This window comes from Lissotriton helveticus, chromosome 12 (genome assembly GCF_964261635.1).
Source record: "Lissotriton helveticus chromosome 12, aLisHel1.1, whole genome shotgun sequence".
Classification (NCBI taxonomy): Eukaryota; Metazoa; Chordata; class Amphibia; order Caudata; family Salamandridae; genus Lissotriton; species Lissotriton helveticus.
The window spans coordinates 823,763,301-823,783,915 of record NC_136073.1 but is presented as its reverse complement, the minus strand read 5'-3'; the positions used below and the strand labels follow the sequence as shown (position 1 = coordinate 823,783,915).

At 49.1% G+C, this 20,615-nt stretch overlaps 1 protein-coding gene across 3 annotated transcripts in view; it reads left to right on the top strand.

Moving 5' to 3' along the window:
* TDRKH (tudor and KH domain containing) overlaps nt 1-20,615 on the top strand; it is a 726,700-nt gene that overhangs the window by 34,686 nt on the left and 671,399 nt on the right. For all 3 annotated transcript variants that reach the window (XM_078671293.1, XM_078671292.1, XM_078671294.1), the window contains exon 4: nt 1,447-1,639. In XM_078671293.1, coding sequence (XP_078527419.1) covers nt 1,447-1,639 — 193 coding nt within the window. The remainder of the gene's footprint in view (nt 1-1,446; nt 1,640-20,615) is intronic.

The window sequence follows — 20,615 nt, the reverse complement described above, 5'->3', positions numbered from 1 at the left end:
CTCTAGAGATCTGGGGTAGTTGATCAGTACCTGGGAATTCTTACATGGGCAGGCAGAAGTTGTTGAAAGAGCAGGAGGGGGAATACTACTTTTAATGATAGCAATTTTCTCTAGAAAGTACGAATTTGGGGAGTCACAAAGTGTGAGGGGACAGGTTTAGCTATCACTCTGTCTGGTAGTGAGTTTGTTGACTATCGAAAATGTGTCTTTTGTCTTGGTGGCTGAGTTTGTAATTTTCAGGGAGAAGTATGATTTCTTTGTCTGGAGGATGGAGTTTTTGTAGTCTTTTAACAGAGTAATGTAGGTCGCTTTTTTTTCCCTGGGCATAATCTCGTCTCCAGCTGCCTTCAGCTTGCCTTAGTGCTAACTTCTTTGTTTTCAGTTAGTCGGAAAACCAACGTTGAGCATCGTGTTTTTTTTTTAAGATTGGTTCTTCTAAGAGGGGCAACGATGTTGCTGGCTGATTCAAGCTAGTGCTTAATACTTGTGGCCTGATGCCCTAGAGAGTCCAGCTCACTGGGGGAGGAGGCTTTTAGTAAGGTACAGAAATCGCCGATATTGGCCCGGTTCCAATTTCTTGCTAGGTGGTGTCCCGCAAGTGAAGGTTTTGTGAGGGGGGTGGGGGGGGGGGACGACACAGTCCAAGGAGAATGTGATAATGTGGTGATCTGACCACCGACATGGGGAGATTAGAGGTTGTGTTCTTCCTAAATTTCAAGTCCAGATTTGGTCCAAGATATGTCCTTTATTTTATAAGGTCCCAATGGCGAGACCTATTGGTTATGCCAATACTTGTTAATTATACATGTAGCTTCAATATGAAACCGAACTCCGTAACATGCCCTTCTGAAATCTCCAGCAATGTAGAGGTTTTAGGATGATTACTTTGGAAATCACAGATCTGTCTGCCCTTTAATGAGAAGCACCAGCTTGCTCTGAAGTTGATATCTTGCTTTCTAAAACAGAAATATATTTGTGATCCAGAGTTCAACACAATTTTCTCATTCTGAAGCTCAATTCATGCCTGTTTCCATGGCAATAGTCTTTTTAGTTAATAGGTGTCGGAATGTGTCAAGAGATTGGGAACATTGGATACTTTATTAAATTTAATATTAACTCATCAAAGTCTTAGTATAATTTTCCACTTTCCTTTTCTATTCTCACACCTACCTATCCACCCTTAGTATTCTATATTGTTGACTGGATGGCAAGGGCTTTATTTCTTCCCATTTTAACGTTGTTGGACAGTTGCCTGGTTAGGATTTAATTCCTCTTGTGCATGGCCATCATTTGATTGTGATGCATATTTTTTCCAGCAGATCCACTTTTTTCCCACCCCTTAATTGCAGGCAGTTTTTATCCATTGTATATCAACATGTGCATTGCATCAATGAACGTCCCATAATGACTTCCAGTTTGAGTGAGTGCCCCTTTCTATGCCTACAGTTGAGAAAGGAAACCGGTGCCCGCATTGATGTAGAAGACACAGAGGAGCCTGTAGGAGAGCGTGTGCTGCTAATCAGTGGCTATCCTGTCCAGGTGTGCAAAGCCAAAGCTGCAATACACCAGATCCTGGCTGAGAATGTCAAGGTGACAGAGAAGATTCACGTCCCGCAAAGGGCAGTGGGACGTATCATAGGTATCTTAAAATAATTAGTTTGGTTACTTTGTCTTTATTTTGACCTACTTGGCAAACAGTCTAGTATTTGAACGTAATGTTAAAGTGATTTTATATTCTCCCTCTTTATGTATTGTATAATGCACTTTCTCCAGCATTGGATCTTACATATATTAACATGCTTGAATAGTTTACCATCATCCGGCTGAGTATCCCTGGTAATCTTTAAATAGCAGTAAACCGTTTTTAAATGGCCATAGGGCTCCACAGAAGTTTAATAGCTCATCTACCTTGAAGTAACCACTTTTCACCTTTAGGTGGTTGTGCCAGCTCTCCTGCTTCCCCTAGGAGGCCACCACAACAGCTCTGATTTCTACTGCACCTCGTGTGAGTTCGTCCCAAAGCAGCATTCTGTCCCAACCTTTCAGTGACCTCAGCCAGCCCTAACTTCAGCTTTCAGATTACTGTAAGTTTTACTGGTGAAAAATTGCTGTTTCCTAGGCAGTGGAAAACATTTCAGATACTAAATATCACCATGGCTGACAGAGGAGAAATCTCTTTTCCAGGCCTGCACTACTTGTTGAAAGTCTATACTGATGACCCATGTAAGAAATAGATTTATTGCCTTTACACTACGCATAAGCATCACTAATCTTTAAAGTGCATTTTCACCAGGACCCTAAGGACAGATTGGGAGATTGGCCCTCTACATGTTGGAGAAATAAAAATATCCTCCTGCCATGGTGGATGCCTCCTCTTCAGCGGAGAGTCCATGAAAAATGCTCCTCCAAGCACTATTTCAAAATGTGTAACGCACATACTAACTCACACATACATCAGAATATCTGCCTTAATACGGCATGTTACAATACTGTATATAAACCACTTTTTATTGTTTCACACACAAATTCAGCCACATATTGCAATGCATAAAAGCATAGGTATATACAAAAGGTAAGACTTTTCCGATGTACGAATCTGGCAGGTTACTAAATAGTATAGGTAAACATTTCCATCAGTCCCCCCAGCCTCTTCCCCCACACCCTGCGATATTTCTTAGGACACCCACGTGCTTCATACAATGTTTTCTCCTGCGCGACGCACCAGTCTGCCCCGCCCTGCCATGGTCCAACACTCGGAGAATCCGGACATATCCAGGAGGCAGTTATGTCCCTTTTAGCCACCGCCAATGCAGTTGTGACAAACAGTTTATCGTTCCTGGACCAGTCTAGCCCATCCGTAATCCCCAGATGTGCGTGTCTAGGATCATGGGGGATCACCCAACCCAGCACCTCCGTAAGCTCTTCAATGTCACCCCAGAACCGCGTCAATTTGGGACAAGCCCACACCATGTGGAAGAAGTCGGCGGGATCATGTGCGCACTTGGTGCATGCAGGGGAGGGGTCCCCCCCCACCCCACCCCACCCCCAGGTCCCCAAGCATGATCTGCGCCTCAGGCGGGTTGTGTTCAGGGATCCGTGTGCCCTCGGAGAGGTGTACATGGAGGGCGTGACACAGCTGCAAATATTTGTAGAATTGAGACTGGTGCAGGGAATACCGGGTCCGTAGGTCCGCAAAGGAACTCATATGGTCACTCGCCCACACGTCGCCCAGCTGAGAGATCCCTATAAGATCCCAGGAGCGAAAGCCCTGTAGGTCACTCACCACCTTAAGGCAGGTGCCATACCAGAGGGGGGTGCACCGGGTCAACTTGTGTGTCCACGGAGTGTGCTGCAGCGCCACCCACCAGGCAAGGAGCACTGAGCGCGTCACGTCCGGCAGTCTGGATGGAATGGGGTCCCCATAAAGCATGGATTGGATGTCATTCAGTGGCTGTGTGTGCAGCTCAGGCCTGTAGGCCTGGTTAGACCACCCCCCATTAAACCAATCATGTAAGGAGAGTAAGCGTGTTGCCAGGTAATAAAGATATGAGTCATCCCCAGACTCCTGTCAAATGATTGTATCCTGTAAGTGTTTATGGCCAGGCGAGCCCTCCCTTTCCCCATAGGAATTTAGAGGCCATACTGTCTAGCTCTCGGAACCAGTTCCTAGGGAAGCAGAGGGGGGAATTTTGAAGGACGTAGAGGAACCTGAGAAGAATCACCAAGACACAAGGCACTACAGGTGGGGTCGGAGACACGAAAACTCTAGCTATAACAAAGCTGCCGTGGACCATTATTGGTCCAGGCAACCAATGTACAATATTCCCACAGCAAACCGATTTAGCAGCCTAGAGCCTTTTCAGGGTTTGCACCTAAGATTTGGAACTCATTACCTCCAGTGGTTCGGGAAATCTCTTCCTTTTCCGACTTCAAAAAGGAGGTAAAAATACTCCTAATGAAAAAATGTACATCCTAAGACGTTACGATCCTCCTATAACTGGTTACCTCGTATGGATTGTAAGAAAACATGTTTGTCTATTTCCACAATATTGACCTAAGACGTAATAATTGCTTAAATTGTAATGTGCTGTTGCCCTTTATGATCATCATGTGTCGTCCACTGGTCACCTATGTTATCCTATACCTATGTTATCTCATACTTCTTACCTCTTTTGTGAGTAATGATGAATATCAAATGCATGTATACTACCGCATTTCCTATGTCTTTAACTATATACTGTAAAGCGCTCTGATACCCTCGTGGGTCACATTTGCGCCATAAAACTTTATAAATAAATTAACTTTAAACAAGGCGATTCGCCCCATGGGGTTCAGAGGTAACGTCTGCCATTTCTGGAGGTCCAATTTGGCTTTCTTAACCAAAGGAGTGATAAGGGCCCAAGCCAAGTCTGGGAGCAGGGTCACCCATATCCCTAGGTATTTAAACGACTGGCGCCAGATTGGTATGTGGACTGCCAGTCATAACATTCCCTGGATAGATGTAGAGGCTCCAGGACTGACTTGCCAGGGTTCAGCTGGAGACCGGAAGCCAGTTCGAAGGACTGGAGAATCTGGAGGCAGTGAGGCCCAGACTGGGCCGGGTCCGCCAGATAGATAAGAACATCGTCCAGGTTATAATACTGTTTTATAGCGCATTTATTGATAAAAAGTTTCCATACATGGAGAAGTGTGGCTCAGGGGTTAGAGGCAGCAGACCCGGAAGCTGAGATCGGTCCTGGACCAGGGTTCAATTCCCCGCCTCGGCGGGTCTTGGGCTAAAAATTCCACGGACTCGATAATTCTCGCCCCGGTGCCCCCTGGACTCACGGGTTCACACTCTGCGACTCTGGGCAATAGCTTGCTTAATCTCCACAACGGCCCCTCGCGGCGGGATGCCTGACTTTCACCTTGTGGATACCCTGCTATCTCACAGGGGAATACCAGGAAGGGTTCCCTAAGCAAGCGCCGGGAAACCCACTGCGGGTAGCTGTGCGCTATATAAGCTCAACTACATACAAAACAAAACCAGATCAATCACACTTTATCCTTGTTGGTCTAAGTTTCTGTAGACCAGGGCATTAACTTTCCAATTTTATCAAAAAGTCCGCTTCTAGATATCATGGCACCCCAGTCCTGAAGGTCCATAAAAGCCTAAATTACTCCAAACAATATCCTCCAGACTTGTTGTCTTTTGTGTTCTTGAAACTGTTATGCTTCTAAAAAAGTGTCGGCCCGGTTTGGTCTATATCTTGAGGCCTCCTCAGGACACAACAAGGTCAAGTACCCATAGTCTCACTGATGCCAGTTTTGCTGGGCTTCTAAATGTAGAGCCCAGGGCCATGCAGTTTGTAAAACCACACAGCCTATACAAGGGACCATTCACATGCCAACTGAGCACTTCCAGAAGTCTCTCCCGAGAGTTTATGTCCTCATGGCCTGACGTCTATCACCATAGCATGAAGAGACGTTACACACAACATCATTTCAGAAGGATATATGGACCCCTTTACAAATATTTTGAGAATGGAAATGTCAGGTGAGGTAAGATGCAGATCTGCTCAAGACTGAGGATATCTGATTTACGTAAAAATGTTACACATAAGTATATGTTGACTTGTGGGGAAGAATTGATGAATTATTTGAGTATGTTACAATTGTTGTTAATATGTCAATGCGATTCTAATATGCCTAGGCATCACTGAATGAAAAGGAGAAATGCTGGAAATAATATGGTGGACTAAATCGACCACTCTGGTATGCTAAAATTGTATGAGTATACGGATTACGAAATAAATATTTTGAAAATGTGTTGCTCCTAACTAACATCAGTAGCTCTCTTCCTCCTTTGGTATTTCGTTTAACATATTTGTTCTTTTGCTGAAAAATAAACTTTAAAAAAACAATTTCTTTGCTAAAGGTTAGCGTTCTTTAAAGTTTCACTAATTTTTTTTTTGTTGGTACTTCCCATCTGATCAGTATTTTTGTTTGGATTTCCTTTCATCCCAGTGTACTTTGGCTGCAAGGATCTAGACTACTTTCTCGCTGTCAGTTGGTTATTGTCCTTTTTAGGTTTCGCTGGAGGGCGGAGCTCTTAGCTCCGCCTCCAGAGAAATCTCTTAATTTCAGTAAGGAAAATGGAATACGCCCCCCTGTCCCATTGGCTAGCTCCATAAATGGAGGCTAGCCATTGGAACAGAGATCTGTCCGTCATTCACGGACCAGATTCGTGGGCGTTCCCTCGGTTTTTTTTTGGGGTTTTTTTTCCCCCTGGGCGTTCCCTCTGTGGAGTCATGCGGCGGTGGGCGGAGTTGTTTTTGTTTTTTTCGGCGCCATGTTGCTCTCATTCTGCGGCCGACCGACGTTGGAGGAAGTCCAGGTGGGTGAGTGCTTGTTTTTGACCGTGTGCTGTTCCCGCCCCCACTCGCTGTCCTGTGCCCCGTTCCCGCCCTCCCCCCCCTCGCTGTCCTCTGCCCCGTTCCCGCCCTCCCCCCCCCCTCGCTGTCCTCTGCCCCGTTCCCGCCCTCCCCCCCCCTCGCTGTCCTGTGCCCCGTTCCCGCCCTCCCCCCCCCTCGCTGTCCTGTGCCCCGTTCCCGCCCTCCCCCCCCCTCGCTGTCCTGTGCCCCGTTCCCGCCCTCCCCCCCCTCGCTGTCCTGTGCCCCGTTCCCGCCCTCCCCCCCCTCGCTGTCCTGTGCCCCGTTCCCGCCCTCCCCCCCCCCCCCTCGCTGTCCTGTGCCCTGTTCCCGCCCTCCCCCCCCTCGCTGTCCTGTGCCCCGTTCCCGCCCTCCCCCCCCCTCGCTGTCCTGTGCCCCGTTCCCGCCCCCTCCCTCGCTGTCCTGTGCCCCGTTCCCGCCCCCTCCCTCCTTGTCTGCCTGCTCTTTGCTTCCTGTTGTCTCTGTATGTGGTAACTGATTTCATTCCACATGTGCTCGTAAGTGGCTTTGCTGGAGTGCTGCGTCCTGTAGGTAACCCCTGTATATATTCCTCTAAATAGAAGCATGGAATAATGTGGCCAGCTTCACTAAACGCGCAGGAGCCTGTCCGTGACGTTACCCCACCCTCCCGCTGTCCGTGAGGCTACCGCCCACCTCCCCCACACCCTTCCGCTGTCCGTGAGGCCTACGGGCTCCTCCAGGGTTTGTTTAGACTGCGGCCTTGCCTCCCATGCCAGCTCCCGCTATCAGCTGCACCATACCACCCCCCCCCCCTCCCGCTGTCCGTGAGGCTATCTAAGATTAGCTCCCTTTCAGTGCCTCACAGTACTGGCCGCTATGCGCTATGTGATAACCTTCAGTTCAGTGCCTGAAAGCCTTCACCTCTGTATGCGATATTACCTTGCGTGATTTTCACTGCTTTTAACCTTCGAAATCTGGCGCTCCATAAGATCACATTCTTCGAAGCGCCTTGAAAAGCCAGCTTCTGTAAGGTTAGATTACATTAAAGCAATTGGATCAAAGCCCCAATGCGCTATATATTTAACCATATTAATTTTCGCCAATAGATACTCTGTCTCTGTTTGCTGTAATCAGGTTACACCAAAGACGGTGCCGGGAATCATCCGCTTCTGTGCGCTTAATTTAATCACTTCTATTCATCGCTGGATACCCTGCCTCTGCCCGAGATGACCCACGTGCATATACACACAGCTCTTCTTGCCTGGTGGCGTGCGAGACCCCAGAGGCAAGAGGGGCACCTGTTCACACAGCAGTGTCACCCGAGGGATGTGACATTCCTTCACCGGCACAAAGACAGGGGCATGGGCTGGGTCTCTGCGCTATTCTCCTTCTGTCTCCCTCACCTCACTCACCCATTCATCCTCCGTTCTCCTTCAGCTGCCTGCTCTTTAGTATCCCCATGTCACCTCTGTGTCTTCTCTCTCTCTAAAACCCTGCTCCCCTTCCCTACATTCCTATGACATGGGTGTGTCCTCTCTCTCTCTCTCTAGATCCTGCCTCCCTTTAAGAAGTCTATTTTGTCTCATTCTTCCTTGTGCACTCCTACCTTTCTCACGCACCTGCTTCTTTGCCTGTGCTTTCTCTCTCGTGCACTCACTCCCTCACTTCTATCTTCCTCCTCTTTAATCTCGCACGCCATCCTACTGTGTCTCCTCTCCACACCCAGCACTCACTCACTGACTCTCCTGTGCCATCCTGTCTCTCTCGCTTTTGTAACAGAAAATTGTCCAGTGAGCAAATGCTGCGGGGTGCGCTGTCGAGATAGATTGCGCTGTTCATTTTTTTTAATAATACATGGTTTGGAAAATGCCCTATGCTTCGCCTACGTGTATTTGGCAGAATTTGAAAAGTCATACTGCAATGATACAATAGTGAGCTGTGCCTTTAATTTGCAGATTCAATGATGCAGCATGGAGTTGAGGCCCATTTATGAGCTAGGACGCCTACCCCTTCTCGTTACATTGTTTGATCTATAATGTTAGTGTCCTAAACGGCTATTTTCCTTGTAAAGAAAACTCGAGCTACAAGGAAATTTCAGCATATGGGGTAGTATTTGCAATTCATTCTGCATATAAACACCATGTTGCCATTTGTTTTTAAATATGGACTTGTGCTGCAATGATTTAAAATGTAGTGGGCGTTAACTCCACCCAGAGGTGATCCTACAATTCTTTCATCTCATGCCATTGAAGGTTTTATGCATCATTCCGCCTCATATGGAATGCTTACATTGCAACATATGAGGGACTAGTTTCCATCCCAACAGAACCCTGAATGAATAAGACAATAAGGTTTCTCCAGTATTAGGGGTGTCTTTCATAGATTCACATGCTTGAATATCCCCCGTCGTCGAAGTGGGAGTCCCACGGTACATAAAATAGCAGTCATATATGCATGTATACATAAAATATAACTAATAAAAATATACATACATATAGTGCGGTAAATTGTAAATTCTAAAAGTACCATAGAACATAATAGGCCCATTGAAAAGCCTAAGGGAGAACTCACTTTAGTAGCATATCTGAGTCATTATGTGTTGGATCACATTCCAGCCAATCAGGCTGTAGCCTCCTCTAGAACCTTCTCCTCAGAAGCCCAAGTCCTCAGATTTTCTACCGCACGTCGTGTGAAGGGAGTCTCCCTGAGCTCTGCTCAGTTTTCTTCAACTTTACCTGTTTTTTCTTCAAGAAAATGTCTTCAAACAAGAAATCCCTGTTTAAAGCCTGCCCTTCATGTGGTAAACTGCGCCTTTTCCACGAGGATCCACACAGTAAATGCATTTACTGTCTCTACCCAGACCATGAGGTGAAAAACTGTAAGTACTGTCGCACTTTCCCTCCTAAGACTCTGAGAGATAGAGGCCCGTCTCCTTCTGTGGCTACAGAAGTTGAAGACTTCGGAGTCTGTGGTTTCTGATGTAGAGAGCCTGTCATCTTTTACTTCAAAGTCCTCTCAGAAGCGTGGGGCTGAGACTGAGGTTCCTTCTCCTTTTCTCAAGAAGAGTAGACTGTTGGATCCCTCTAGGATTGTCTCCCCACAGGATTCGCTTCAGGGCACGTCTACGGGACCTGGTTCTCTGACGTCTGCGCCCAAAGCCTTACCTACCAGTAAGAAATCTGGTTTTGGCTCGTCGACGGGCTCGTCGACGCGCCCGTCGACGTCTTCAGCGTCGACTAAATCCATTTCTACCACGTCGACGACGACATGTTCCATGTCCACCGGCGCTACGTCGACGACGACCACCTCGTCGACGGCGACCTCGAAGGTGAGACCCATCTCTTCAGTGGTGAAGATCTCGTCGACGACCGTCAAGGATAGACCGTCGACGACTAAGCCGTCGGCGCATCCATCGTCGGCGCATACACCGTCGACGAAGACCAAGCCTCCACTCAGCGCCCCGTCGACGACGAAGCCGTCGACGCATACATCGTCGACAAAGACCAAGCCTCCACCCAGCACCCCGTCGACGGGCCCGTCGACGGTGCCCCCGTCGACGACGCCTCCGTCGACCAGCACTACCTCGTTGACGGCCTCGTCGACGACTCTCACACCGTCGACGCCTTCGTCGTCGACGGCCAAAGCTCCACTCTCGTCGACGAATAAAGCCCCGCTTCCGTCGACGGGCCCGTCGACGGACAAGGAATCCTCGTCGACGAAGAAAATTCCGTCCAAGTCGACGCCGATGGCCTCTTTGTCGACAATGCACCCGCCTCAGGGTGTTGCTGACGGTGCCGCATTTACGCCAATGGGCTCGTTGGCGTCGCACCAACCTCTACCAAAAACGGCTTCCATCTACACAGTGGTTACTGCTTCTTCTTTGCGGACCATACCACTCATCCAACTGAGTCCTGTGAGGAGTGGCGCTCGTCTTCCAGACAAATTATTCCAGTCTGGTGAGGAAGAATCCGGAAACGATTCGGAAGTGGAAGGATTATTTACACAGGCAACAAGTCCTTCGGATTTGAACATTAAGTGCCAGGAATATAGTGACGAGGGTGATGTGGTGGACAATGTCGAAGATGGGACTGACTTGTTTCCTGTTGATACGTCCGAACCGGTGCCTTCAGAGCCTATTACCCAGATACCTCTGTCCTTGGTGATGAACCTTCAGCACATGCTGGATGATTATAACCGCAGGTTTCCTTCTTCTACTCCTGCTTCTCCAGCACCACTGCCTCCTCCGCAGCCTCAACCGCAACTTCCTCAGGCACCTACACCAGTTTCACCGGATGGTGCTCGCCCTGACACTGGCGACGAGGATCCGGATCCTCACAACACAGATGACGACGACAATGACGCCGACATGGCTGAGTGGGACAATTATAGGGCTCAAACACCTTCCACTCCGCCCACCTCGCCTCTACATTCGCCCCCAGTGGACATGGCACATTTCCACAATTTGATGATCCGGGCTACAAAACGGTTTCATCTCAAAGTCGAACAACAGCATGAAAGTGACTGCTTTCTATATGACTTTAAAGACATCTCACAAAGGCAATCCCACACTATACCAATCGTGGAATATATTTGGAAGGAAGGCCTTAAATTGATGGAACGTCCCAATTCTGTTCCTGCGGTCTTACCCAGATTGGACAGGAAATACAAAGCACCGGCGTCTTCTCCGGCCTACTTGGTGTCTCAACCGAAGGCAGATTCGGTAATTACTCAGGCTGCACAAAAAAGATCGCGCAATCCTGCAACGCCACTCACGTCTCCTCCTGATCAGGAAGGCCGCAAATTGGATTCCATAGGAAAGAAATTCACGACCATGGCGGCTACTACAGTGAGGGCGGCAAACACTCTGGCTATACTGGGCCGTTATGACCGCCAGATGTGGTCCGAGATTGCTGCATTGATTCCTCAGCTGCCTGAGGCAATCCGGACAGAAGCACAGGCGATTATTCACGAGGGGGAGTTGATTTCTTCTGAAATCATTGATTGTGCACTCGATATTTCCTCCACGGGATTTCGACAATTGGCGGGGGCTGCAGTTTTGAGGCGTCAAGGCTGGCTGCGCTCTACCACTTTCCGTCCTGAAGTACAGGCAAGAGTCCTAGATTTACCGTATGACGGAGAATTATTGTTTGGCAAACATGTGGATGATGCCCTTGAGGCGATAAAAAAGGACACTGACACTGCGAAATCCTTGGCGAGCCTACAATACAAGAAACGGCCTTTTCGGGGTGCACGGGGTAGAGGCGGAGGCTCCTCTACTATTCGTGGCTCAAGTCAATATCGTTCATTCAACACCTACAACGATAACAGACAGCGGGGTGCCTATCAATCTCAAACTCGACAATCCACCTCCAGGCCTTACCAAAGGAAATCCACTTATAGAGGTGGATCAAACACCAAAAAGCAGTGACTGCCTCAGACCCTTCCTTTTGCCGACCGTACATCTTGGAGGTCGCATCTCGAAATACTTTTACAAATGGTCCACAATCGCCTCCGACCAATGGGTCCTGGGCGTTATATCCAAAGGACATACCCTGGAATTCACAAAATTTCCACCCACTCATCCACCTTCGGGGCCACCACCCCCTCATTTCAAGGACCTTCTGGCCCAGGTGAACTTAATGATCAAAAAAGGAGCCATCGAACTAGTGCCGCAAGGTCAACGCGGCAAGGGGTTCTATTCCCGCTTTTTCTTAGTCAAGAAGAAGTCGGGGGAATGGCGTCCAATATTGGATCTACGAGCTCTAAACAAATTTCTAATTTCAAAAACTTTTCAGATGTTAACTCTGATCCAAATTCTGAATTTTCTCAATCCAAGCGAGTTCTATTCCACAATCGACCTTCAGGACGCTTACTTCCATGTGCCAATCCACCCCAGACACAGGAAGTATCTCCGCTTCACTGTCGGGCAGCTACACTTCCAATTCAAAGTCCTGCCATTCGGCCTCCGCTCAGCACCAAGGGTTTTTACCAAGATCTTGGCCCCCGTAGCTGCCTTCCTACGTCTCCAAGGTATCCAATTTTACCCATACCTGGACGACTGCCTCATCAAGGCAAGCACTTTTCACCAGACGGAGCAGCACACTCAAGTTTGCGTCTCCCTTTTCCACGCCTTGGGGCTGTCAATCAATTGCCAGAAGTCACACTTTCAACCATCGCAACGGAGAAATTTTCTCGGAGCCTTGCTAGATTCTCGGCAGGGAAAAGTGTTCGTTTCCCAGGAAAGACAGGACCGCATGTTAATGATGGTGCGCTCCCTCCAATCAAAACTGTCTGTTTCTGTCCGAATGTTCAAATCATTCCTTGGCATGGCCTCCTCGTGCATCCACCTCATTCCAAATTGCAGATTGCACATGAGGACTCTCCAGGAGGAACTGGACAGGCAGTGGAAACAGGTGTCGGGGTCCTTCGAGGACAAGGTCCTTTTAACACCTCGCATACAGAAAGCGCTGGAGTGGTGGCTCACCCTCCACACATATCTGCGGGCCGTTCATTCCAGGACGAACCCCCAACTCTGACGCTTACGACAGACGCGTCTCTCGAAGGCTGGGGAGCGCATCTCGACGGCATGTCTGTGAAAGGGAAGTGGACGGCAATACAACGAACTTGGCACATCAATCGTCTGGAACTCTTGGCGATTTTCTTAGCCCTCAAATCTTTCCAGAGGTTAGTGCGGGGACACACTTTGCTGGTGAGGACGGACAACACCACCAGCATGCACTACCTCAACAAGCAGGGCGGCACGAGGTCTCTTCCACTTTTTCAACTAGCACAAGAAATATGGGATTGGGCGATTCAACGTCAAATTCATCTCACAGCCATTCACGTGCCAGGTGTGGCCAATGTTCTGGCGGATTCTCTCAGCCGAGCATCATCAGACAATCACGAGTGGGAACTCAATCAGCCCACGGTCGAGTACATATTCCGGCGGTGGGGCCAGCCACGGATGGATCTTTTCGCGACTGCTGTCAACAAGAAATGCCCACGCTTTGCAAGTCGGCATCCCCACAGAGAGTCGAGCGGGAATGCATTTTCGATCGATTGGTCGAACGATTTCATCTATGCTTTCCCTCCACTTCCTCTGATCCCTCGATTGTTACACAGGATGAGGTTCCAACCTTGTCGCATCATCCTGATTGCACCCAAGTGGCCGAGACGTCCATGGTTCACGGACCTGCTCCTCTTCTCGCAGTCCGATCCGTTGCCACTCCATCCTCTGCCGCACCTCCTCACGATGCAGCAGGGACTAATTTGTCATCCGGATCCAGCATACCTTCAACTCCATGCCTGGAACCTGAGTACAATGAATTTGCACGTTTAACTATTGACAAGGACTGCAGGGAGGTGTTAGCGCGGGCTCGCGCACCCTTCACCATAAAAACGTACCAACTCAAGTGGAAACGTTTCTGTGTCTGGTGCCGCACCAAGGATTTGGACCCAATGACTGCAAAACCTGAACAAATTTTACCTTTCTTTTTATCCCTGGCAAAATCAGGTCTGTCCCACTCAACTCTTAAAGTGTTTCTGGCGGCGATTTCCCGTTTCCGCCATGATGGTTCCACATCTTTATGTTCTTCAAGGATCATTAAACAATTTTACAAGGGCCTTTTTAGGATGTTTCCACCTATCCGTCGCCCTCCGCCTGCCTGGCGCTTGAATTTGGTCTTGTCTCAACTACTTCTACCACCATTTGAACCTATTCACTCGGCAACTCTTAAATTTCTCACGTGGAAAGTTGCTCTCTTACTCGCCTTAACGTCCTCAAGACGTGTCAGTGACATCCAGGCGTTTACCATACAGCCTCCTTTCCTAAAATTCTCCAACGAGGCCGTGACATTACGAACTAATCCTAAGTTCATCCCGAAGGTTCCCAGTGACTTTCATCTCAACGAACCTGTAATTCTGAAGACTTTCTTTCCTGCTCCGCAAACTCCAGCTGAGCGGTCATTGCATTCATTAGATTTGAAACGTTGTCTCAAATTCTACATTCAACGAACTGCACCTATCAGAAAATCGGATCAATTGTTTGTGGCATATGGTCCAACTTGCAAAGGACAACCTGTTACCAAGCAGACTATAACCAGGTGGATCTCCTCTACCATATCCTTCTGCCACCAACGGGCTGGAAAGCCCCTTCCTGCTCCTGTTCGAGCTCATTCAACTAGAGCAGTGTCTACTTCGGCTGCCCTTTTTGCGGGGGTACCCTTACGCCAGATCTGCAGAGCTGCTACTTGGTCGAGCAGCCATACTTTTACTAAGCACTACTGCCTGCAATCAACAGACGCCGCGGATGCGGCAGTGGGTCAAGCGGTGCTGCGGAATCTTTTCCAGTAAAGGTGAGCCTCTGTTGCTACCCGCCTCCAGTCATAAAGGTTTTTTCATAATTATGTTTTGGTATTTAGTGCATATTACCATATATATATATATTAACCTTCTTTGCTTGATGTATTACCTTTATGACTCCTGTGATGTTTTTACTGCTTTCTACTCTATTCAAGCATGTGAATCTATGAAAGACACCCTGTAGGAAGGTAGAACCCTGACTATGGTTGCCCCCAACTTTTTGCCTGGTGTTTTGCTGGTTTTCTGACTTAGTTGACCTGGGACCCTGCTATTCAGGGCCCCAGGCCTACTGCTCTCTCTGTAAAATGGATTCCATGTACCTTAGGTACATATCTAAATTGGATACTGAGTCACCTTATCAGTCCCTGTACAGTGTACCTTAGGTACCCAGGGCATAGGTGTACCCAGGGCCTACCAGGGGCTGCAGCATGTATTATGCCACCCCTGGCTGGCCATCCAAATCTGACACAACTGGCTGCTTGACAGCTGGGGCAAGGTGGTGTAATCACCCTTTGCTTTAGATATAGTATATGTGAGAAGTTGGCCTGATGTGCAGTGCTCACTATTCTAGTGATCACTATATATCAGTCCAAACAACCCTTATTGATGATTGGTTGTAAGTCAACCTTATAGACCAGCTATCCTAGTAGCATGGATACGAGCAGTCTAAGGCTAAGACTCTAGAGGGCGTGTTAAGCCAGCTGTTTTACCATCACATTACCCCTTGAACACCCAGTGAAAGGACACCACACAAGTGTTATGAAAATAAACAATGTATTTATTAGAATCACAACAACCCCGTACTCTTTATGAGGACAGGGTGCTAAGCACACAACAAAACTCTTACGAAAATACTTTTAAGTTAGCACGTTACACAAATGCCCGAGGGGCACGAAAAACCATATACTTTCAAAGTGGAATGCGAATTACTAGCAGGTAAGTAACGATTCTCAGAGGCTTTGGGATCGCTAGGACTGGACTACTGAACCTTTAGATTACTAGCAGGAGGCCTAGGGAACTCGGGTGCAGAGTGTGCACTCTCACGCGGGATGCGGGACAAAGTCTATGGAAGCTAGAAAAGGCAAAGTTAGTGTTCACGGGCGAACCCGACCTGGTAGGAAGAAAACGACAGTGGATCCTGACCCTAGGATAGTGAGGCTATGCTGGGACACCGAAGTGCCGAAGTTACCTAGCCCAGGGGCTGCAGCTGCATAGGTCTGAAAAGACGTCGGGGATCTCGTTGCCGGACCAGGAGCCTGGAAGGAAGAAGTTGCTGGCAAGCGACCAGTGAAGGAAAGTTCGATGGATCCAAGCCTGGATCAAGGAAGAAGAAACCTGAAAGCAGAGGGGACCAAGTTCTTGAATCACTAGCCAGTGATTAAGTGGGCACCAGGATGGCACCGGGCGAAGTCACCGCAGTCAGGTGAGTGGGCGCTGCTGGGCTCTGCAGTCTCTCGGACCAGGAGGCGTTGTCGGCGACCAGGATGGAGGTGCGAGCTGTCCCACGGAGGATGAAGTCGTTGGCGTCGAAGTTACCCAGGATTGGGCAACAAGCCTTGGCTAATTCAAGCCCACGCGGTGGACTCAAAATGGCGTCTTGAGTGGACCAGGAGGGTCCGGGGTGCTCCTCTTCTGGGAGGGAGCAAGGGCCAGTCTGGAGCAACCAGACCAGCAGCAGAAATGTCGTCGGGCGTCGTCAGGAAGGCCACAAGCCAACGGGCTAGTAGCCAAACAACGCGGTGAACAGCGGAAAGCAGAAGGGCCCCACGCAGATCGTGGAGATGCTGGGGGGCTGCACTTCGGAGCTGGAGCTGCTCAGAGTCGGGGCTTCTCGGACCCCAAAGCACTCACCAGGAATTCACTCGGCGGGCTTGCTGGAAAGAAGTCGTGCAGTCTTACAGATGGCCGGTCCCTTGAGGTCTCGTCGCACCCACGGTTCTCAGCTGGGCTGTAGAGGTGGGTAGAGGTCAGAGGTGCCAGGGAAGCCGGTTCTCGTCGAGCTGGGCAGTCGGATTCCGGAGGAAGGACTTGCAGCAGACCGCAGTGTTCTTAGATGGTGCCTGCGGATGCAGGGTGACTACTCCTTAGTCACAAGGGAGAAATCTTAGGAAGAAGTCTTGAGTTCCTTTCGCAGAAAGTAGTTTCAGGATTCAAAGATGATCTGATTTGGAAGGGGGCCAGCCTCTACCTTTATCTGGGAAAAAGGGGCTGGCACGCGACTAGGTCCTGCCCTATGGGTGGGACCAGGAGGGGGGTGGTTACACCCACTTCCTTGGCGGGCTTTTCCCCAGCACAGGGTCTGGAGTGACCCTGGAACTGGTTCCAGCCAGCCTATGCACAGTGAGCACCGGGGTGCCACGTGCAGTCACCTTCCTCTAAAGCCCTGCCTACCTACAATACACAAAACCCTGTCTGGGACGGTGCTGGCACCGCCCCTGGCAGGAAACCCTTTGTCCTTATCTCCTGCTCTGGGAGGACTCCCAGCAGCAGGAGGGCAGACTTGTGTCTCGGTGGCAGCATCCATTTTGTGGATGCTAAGGCTCTGTCTGACTTTAACCGGGGTTACATACATGTCGTGTCCCTCTAGAAGGGTGGAATGCTAACCCCGTCGCCAGAATTGGCGAGGGGTTAGTATTCCAATACGTATGACACCTTACTCGACATGTTTTGATAAAGCGATACCAGAGTTGGCATATAACCGCGAGGATTATAATGCACTTAAGAGTATATGGTATGCGATATCATGGAAACGGCTAAGGGATGGATCCCGAAAGCCGCAGACAGGCTCAGCTCATGCCAGAGCACCATCTCACACGATTCCAAGCACTCTGCCTTCAGGATTGTTAAGGCCTGCCATAGGAGTGACTGATAGGAGATCTGTGTGTCCATTTTTAGGGTTAGATATAGGTATACTATATCTAAAGCAAAGGGTGATTACACCACCTTGCCCCAGCTGTCAAGCAACCAGTTGTGTCAGATTTGGATGGCCATCCAGGGGTGGCATAATACATGCTGCAGCCCCTGGTAGGCCCTGGGTACACCTATGCCCTGGGTACCTAAGGTACACTGTACAGGGACTGATAAGGTGACTCAGTATCCAATTTAGATATGTACCTAAGGTACATGGAATCCATTTTACAGAGAGAGCAGTAGGCCTGGGGTCCTGAATAGCAGGGCCCCAGGTCAACTAAGTCAGAAAACCAGCAAAACACCAGGCAAAAAGTTGGGGGCAACCATAGTCAGGGATCAACCTTCCTACATAACCCCCCCCCAAACGAAAGGAGATAAGGCTATCCTTGTCCAGGTAAGCCTATATTACCTAAGTGGCCATTTAAGGAAGTACCAGCACTGGCATGGTTACCCCCTATGTCATGGTCCACTAAGCAATCCCTCACCCTAAGGGTGTCTGAGGGTCTCCACCATAGGGAATCTCTACCTGTGGTGTGTTTTGTCAAAGAAAAAGGCTGGTGCTGAAATGGAGTACTGAAGTGAGGCTCCACTAATTTTGGGCTCAGCTTCCTCCAATCATTTTCCACCATATAGGCCTTTCTTTCCAAGACTGAGTTGTTTTGGGCTCTCAGGGTCAACCTCTGGCTACCTACAGCTGGAGGTTGGGTCCCTCTGTTTGGCTTACTGGAGGGACAGGTCAGGTCTGGGGCCCTCAGGTCCCAAGTTTGGCTGTGCCCAACAGTGTCCATCTGTGGGAGGTCCCTAACTAAATTTAAGGGGGATCCCTCAGGAGTCTGTTTTATTTTCACTTGGCTAGGATTACTAGCTTCAGTGCCCTTAATCTGCTGATTGGGAAATTCTTTTGGACAGGGGGCCCTTGGGGGTCCACCACTGGCCTCCCTGACTTCTACAGCCCTGGGCTGACTGAGGCAGGGTAGAGAGGGGCAGGTTACCTGCTCCAGACTGGGTCCCACCTTGGAAGGGTCCACTGACATCAGGGGTTCTGCCAGGCTGGGCCTGACTACCTCTGTGGCAGTTTCTTCACAAGGGGTCAGATCAGTTCCCTGAGGAGGCTGATCCTTTCCTAAAGTCTGGTGGGAGGGAGATTTCTCTTCCTCCTCAATACTCTCTGTCTGAGTGGAGTGATCCATAGTTTCAGGCTTCACAACACTGTCATCTGTCTGAGTTTGAGATGTGGCCATCACAACTCTCCCCACCTTTTCAGGAGGGGGCTCAGTTTGGGTGTGGGCTGTGACCATCACAGCCTGGACAACCTGTTCTGGGAAGGAAGTTGTCTGAGATTGGGTTGTGACTGGCACAACCCTCCTGACCTGTTCAGGGAGGATATCTTGGACTGGGGCTGTGGCTACCACTGCCCCACTAACCTTACCATGGATGTTCACCATTCTAGAATGGGTTTCTTGCTCTACTTCAGCCCAGGCTGAGAGCTCTAAATCATTCCCCAGTAGGCAATCTACAGGCAAGTTTGGTGACACTGCCACTCTCTTGTGGCCAGTGACACCTCCCCAGCTGAGATTGACCACTGCCATGGGATGATCTCTCTGTACTCCATCAATATTGGTCACCTGGTATGTGGCACCAGGTAAAAGTTGCCTGGAGGGGACTAGACTCTCAGTCACCATAGTGATGCTAGCCCCTGTATCTCTATAGGCCTCAACTTTTATACCATTGATGAGGGGCTCCTGTCTGTACTTACCCAAAGTGTTGGGACAAGTGGTGAAGTTGGCAAACCCCATGCCAGTCTCACAGACAAGAGTATCTAAGTTTGGGGACCTGGTTAGGCCAGAGTCCCCAGGAACTCCCAAAGTAAATGCACCCAAATTCTTGGGGGCACTCCCACCACCTGGGGGATTACTACTAGTAGTAACAGGAGGTTTGGGAATGTTACTTGGGGGTATGTTTTCCTTATTGTTATTCTTTGGGCAACTGCTGTCAGTTTTTAAATGACCCACCTGTTTACAGGGATAACAATAAGGTTTCTTCTGGTTATTGGAAGGATTCTGGGACCCACCCCCCTCAGAGGATTTTTGGGGCCCTGATGTGGTTTGATCTGGAGATTTATTCCCACCCTTCTCTTGAGGCTTGGTTGATTCCTTTTTCTGGTCACCACCTTGGTTCTTGGGCCTAATCCTGGTTCTGACCCATTTGTCTGCCCTCTTACCCAATTCTTGTGGAGAGGTCAGATCAGAGTCTACCAGGTGCTGGTGTAATAACTGGTTCTGACAATTATTTAAGACTTGCTCTCTCATAATAAGATTATACAATCCTGTGAAGTCAGTAACCTTGCTACCCAGTAGCCAGCCTTCCAAAGCCTTAGTGGCACAATCAACAAAGTCTGACCAGTCCTGAGACTGAGTTTTCTGGGTGTCTCTGAACAGCAACCTGTACTGCTCAGTGGTTAAACCAAACCCATCAACCAGTGCATTTTTCAGGACCTGGTAATTGTTAGCATCCTCAACTCTAGTAGTGAGGAGCTTATCTCTACCTTTACCATCAAAGGAGAGCCACAGTATAGCTGCCCACTGACTCTGGGGAATGCACTGCACAGTGCAGGCCCTCTCCAGAGCAGCCATCCATTTCTGGATGTCATCCCCTTGTTTAAAGGGGGGCACTATTTTAGTCAGGTGTTTAGTATCTAAACCCTTCTCTCTATCTCTTGGGAGATTGCTGCCACCAGTGGGAGCTAGCCCACTCATCTGCTGCTCTCTTGCCAGGGCAAGCTTCTCTTTGGCCAGGGCAATTTCTTCCCTTTCAATCCTCAGTTCAGCTTGTCTCATCCTAGCTTCATGCTCCTTTCTCTGAGGGGAAGTAAATCTCCTCTGTGGAGGATTCCTTCTCCCCTGAGAAGAGGCATTAGAGTGCAGAGATCTATTGGAGTCCCTAGAAAGAGAT